General features: G+C 45.7%; 1 protein-coding gene across 5 annotated transcripts in view; it reads left to right on the plus strand.

Annotated features, from left to right (window-relative positions):
* The first annotated feature begins 415 nt into the window (after positions 1-415).
* Rngtt (RNA guanylyltransferase and 5'-phosphatase) overlaps positions 416-4,291 on the plus strand; it is a 191,028-nt gene continuing 187,152 nt past the window's right edge. For 4 of the 5 annotated variants that reach the window (XM_021159528.2, XM_021159529.2, XM_029476149.1 and 1 more), the window contains exon 1: positions 416-629. In XM_021159528.2, coding sequence (XP_021015187.1) covers positions 566-629 — 64 coding nt within the window. In that variant the 5' untranslated portion in view covers positions 416-565. The remainder of the gene's footprint in view (positions 630-4,291) is intronic. The other variant, XM_029476152.1, reaches the window with a different exon arrangement.

Genomic DNA, 4,291 nt, shown 5'->3' on the forward strand with positions numbered 1-4,291 from the left:
AACTCATTTATAATAACCTAGACTCTGGTTTTCCGGACTTTTTGATGCAGGTAAAGTGAGGATTCTCAAATGACCCAGATCCAGCAGAGACATCAAGTTTGAGCTATGATTAACAGAAAAGCACTTTTTCACCTGTGAAATACCCTTCTGAATGTAGCAGGTCAGTTCAAAGGTGGAAAGAAGCTTGGATTCCTTCTACTTTGGGGGTTTCTCCGGTTTAGATGGAAAAAAAAGACTCACAAAGGCAAAACAGGGCCGGGGCGTGGCAGAGGCCGGCGCCCTGAGATACAGGGGGCGGGGCCGAAGGGGGCGGGGCCAGGTGGAACCGCCCCTCTAGTTCTCAGCAGCTTCCCCTCCCTCAGTTGGGCGGGGCTTCCATTTCGCCTGACCTCGGAAGAAAGGGGGCGGGCCCTTTGGGGCGGAAGTCGCAGTGCATTGTGGGTTCGCCGGGAGCTGCGGAGTCGAACCTGAATGAAAGTGGCGCGCCGCTGAGGACCCGGGTCGAGCTGCTGCCGTTGGGGTCCGGGCTGGCTTGCTGTGGAGCTGTCGGCGAGGCGGCACAGACATGGCTTACAACAAGATCCCCCCGCGGTGGCTGAACTGTCCGCGGCGCGGTCAGCCGGTGGCAGGTACCCGGGAGGAGGCTGCGGGAGGGTTCGAATCTCACTGCGCCGGCCGGGCCTGGGGGACCGCGCGCTTGGTGGCCGCCAGTCGGGACTCCCGCAAGGCGGAGGAGTGAGGACGGGAGGTGGACCAGACGCTTCTGGAGCTTAAAGTTTGTGAACCTCTTTGTGATATTTTGGAGACTGGGTCTCGCTGTCTTGGCGAGACTTGTTTTCGGAAAGAGAGTAGCTGGGTGTGAGCTTTGAAATTGAAGGAAAGCTTAAAGAGACGCGAGGCTGGATAGCGGGGGACTTTTGGTTTTGTTATTAAAAATTGACTTTTTGCGGAATGTTGGCATCTTGAGTTTGACGTAGAGTGGACTCATCCCCGAACTTGCGAGCCGGGATTATAGGCCCGGGTCACTGCTTGGCTAAAAGAACAGTGATTTCAAAGTGTATAGTTTGATAGTTTTGGACCACACACATGTATTCCAGGGAATACACATGAAATAACGGAGGCACAGTTCTCTGAATCCGTGGAGACATCGCACATGGTAACCTTAAAGGACCAGGCTCCACAGTTACCAGCAACCGGGTTAGATAGCAATTAGGAACTTTGTCGGCTGGACCTCGGAGCCAAAAGCATTTTTGTGATTAAAATTGAGGAAGGAATACAAGTACTGTTTACACGGGATTTGCTCAGCTATAGAGTAATTATCGGGCAGGTGTTTGCAAAGATCTGCTAAGCCTCCTTATCGGAGTTCTGAGACATAAGCGTTTCCTTTCGCTTTTTTTTTTTTTTTTAAAGCTATCTGAACACCAGGCAAAATACAGTGAGCTGTGGCTCCCTATTGAGGTGCTAGCTGGTGCCCACACCCTTGCTTTCTGGTTGTCTTTATTCTGAGTGACTCTCTTTTTCTTTGTTTGATTTTTTTTTTGTTTTTGTTTTTGTTTTTTTGAGACGGGGTTTCTCTGTGTAGACCTGGTTGTCCTGGAACTCACTTTGTAGACCAGGCTGGCCTGGAACTCAGAACTTGCCTGCCTCTGCCTCCCAAGTGCTGGGATTAAAGGCGCGCACCACCACGCCCGGCGACTCTCTTTTTCTTTTTTTTTTTTTTTTTTGGTTTTTCGAGACAGGGTTTCTCTGTGTAGCCCTGGCTGTCCTGGCACTCACTTTGTAGACCAGGCTGGCCTCGAACTCAGAAATCCGCCTGCCTCTGCCTCCCGAGTGCTGGGATTAAAGGCGTGCGCCACCACGCCCGGCTTCGACTCTCTTTTTCTTAACTCTTGAGCTAAAATCTGTATATTAAACTGTAACCTTTTGTTTTAAAGCAGTGCTGGGTAACACAAAGCAGGAAGTTTTAGGATGGAGCTTATGTGAAGATTTCAGCACATATAGGAAGAAACAGTTGTGTTATGTATGGGTCAGGATGTGGTGTTTAACTGGGTATCTTTTCTGGCGTCATTTGGAATTAAATTTAGGGAGTCTCAGAATTTTTGCCACCTTCAAAATTTCTTGCTCCCCCCTCCCTTATTTATGTTGCTTTAAGTTATGTGGATGTAACACTTGTATGAACACTTGTACCCGTGGCAGGAGATTCCAGTCAGCACCAATTATGTGGTGACAGATAAATGGGAGTGGTGGCATTCTAAGACTAACAAGGACCCACAGGCTCTGGTGCTACAGTTCATCTCCAGACCTGGCCATGCTGACACCAAGTCATGGCCAAGTGACTTGCTTTAAACATGAGTTTTAGGAGCTTGGGAGTTGTCTCGGTGCTGCTGTTCCAGAGAACACAAGTTTGGTTCCCCGTACTCACAAAGAGTGGCTCACAACCACCTGCAGCTCCACTTCCAGGACATCTGATTTCCTCTTCTGCGCTTGTTTACATTGATTCTTCTATTTTGTATTTTGTAAGCATTCCTTAAGATTTCATATGAAATCCTGTTAATAAAGCTATATAAACAGTTAATAAAAGTGATTTGAAAGATTTTAAGCAGAGATGGTGGCATATGTGTGTAATTCCCAGCATTTAGTATTGGTGTGAGGTGAAGGGCAGTCTGGGATACAGAGTAAGACTATTTCAAAGGGGAAAAGGATAATTTAGAGCTCAGTTTAGTAGCATATACCTATAATCCTAGCATTTAGGAGGCAGAGGTAGGGCCATTCTGGGTTACATAGGGAGACCCTGTCTGAAAAATAAAAAAGTTTTAAAACTCAATTCCTTGAGCAAAAGAGAAAGACAATTTAAGCAAGTTGTAGTACGAGCAAATTTTTTTTTTTTTAAGGAAACTTTTTATTCTCAGCATACTTATATGTATTTTTGGTTATAATGATGTTTTTTGATAGCTGTATAATCTTCAGTCAAGTTGACCATTCTGAGCCGGGCGTGGTGGCGCACGCCTTTAATCCCAGCACTTGGGAGGCAGAGGCAGGCAGATTTCTGAGTTCAAGTCCAGCCTGGTCTACAAAGTGAGTTCCAGGACAGCCAGGGCTACACAGAGAAACCCTGTCTCAAAAACAAAAAACAAAACAAAACAAAACAAAACCAAGTTGACCATTCTATTGTGAATCTTTTAAGGAATATTTATTTACTTAGTGATGTTGGGATTGAACTTGGAGCCTTACACATACTCGTCAATTATACTACTGAGCTGTATTCCTATCCTTCATTTATTTGTGCGCATCTGTGTGTGTGTGTGGGAGATGGACATGTGTAGGTCTGTGCTCAGAGGTTGGACATCTGACACATGTTGAACGTCCTTGAGAAAGGGTCTCTTCCTACACTTGGAGTTAGGTTGGGAGCCAGCAAGTTGTTACTCCAGCATGATTGAATTTTAGTTTGAAGCAGGACCTCACTATGCAGCTCTGGAACTCAGAGGAGGCTGGCCTTGAGCTCACAAAGATCTGCCTGCCTCTGTCTCCTAAGTGCTGCGATTAGAGGTATACATCACTATGCCTGGTTCAACATTGGTACTCATTATTTTAAAGATTTATTTATTTTATGTATGTGAGTACACTATTGCTTTTGTATTGTTTCAGTTGGAATAGTGTCCCCACTCTCTCTTTGAGACAGGGTTTTGCTTCATAGTCCTGGGTGGCCTAGAACTCTCTGTGTAGATGGGGCTGGCCTTGTACACTTAGAACTTGCTACTCTCTGTCTGGGATAAAAGACATCATCCTGGCAAGCTCTGATTTTCTAATGTGTGGACTTATAGTAATAATTTATTTGAGAATTTTATACATGCATATGACATATCTATTACATTTGTCACCCACTTTCTCAGCTGGTCCTTATGCCTCACCTTGAACTTAACATGTTTTTTAAGTAGCCCACTGAATCCAGTTTATGTTTTTCATATACAAACGGATGTGAGGCCCTCCACTGAAGCATTGTCCACAGTCCTAAGAAAAGTGATTCTCCTTTAACTTAGCATAAACAGCTGTCGGTAGCTCTTCAGGTGGGGGAGGGGGAGGCTCATGTGCCGCAGCCCCAAAGGTTCTTTTTTTGAAGCAAGGTTCATAGCCCATCCTGGCTTCAGACTCACAATGTAGAGGAGTATGAGATGACCTTAAACTCATTCTTTCCCACTGCTGGAGTTACAGATGTGTGTGTAGCAACACTCCTGGTTTTGTCCCTACCCAAGTGCAAGGGAAGCTGAGTAGAGTTTCTTTTTTTTTTTTTTTT

This window comes from Mus caroli, chromosome 4 (assembly GCF_900094665.2).
Source record: "Mus caroli chromosome 4, CAROLI_EIJ_v1.1, whole genome shotgun sequence".
NCBI lineage: Eukaryota > Metazoa > Chordata > Mammalia > Rodentia > Muridae > Mus > Mus caroli.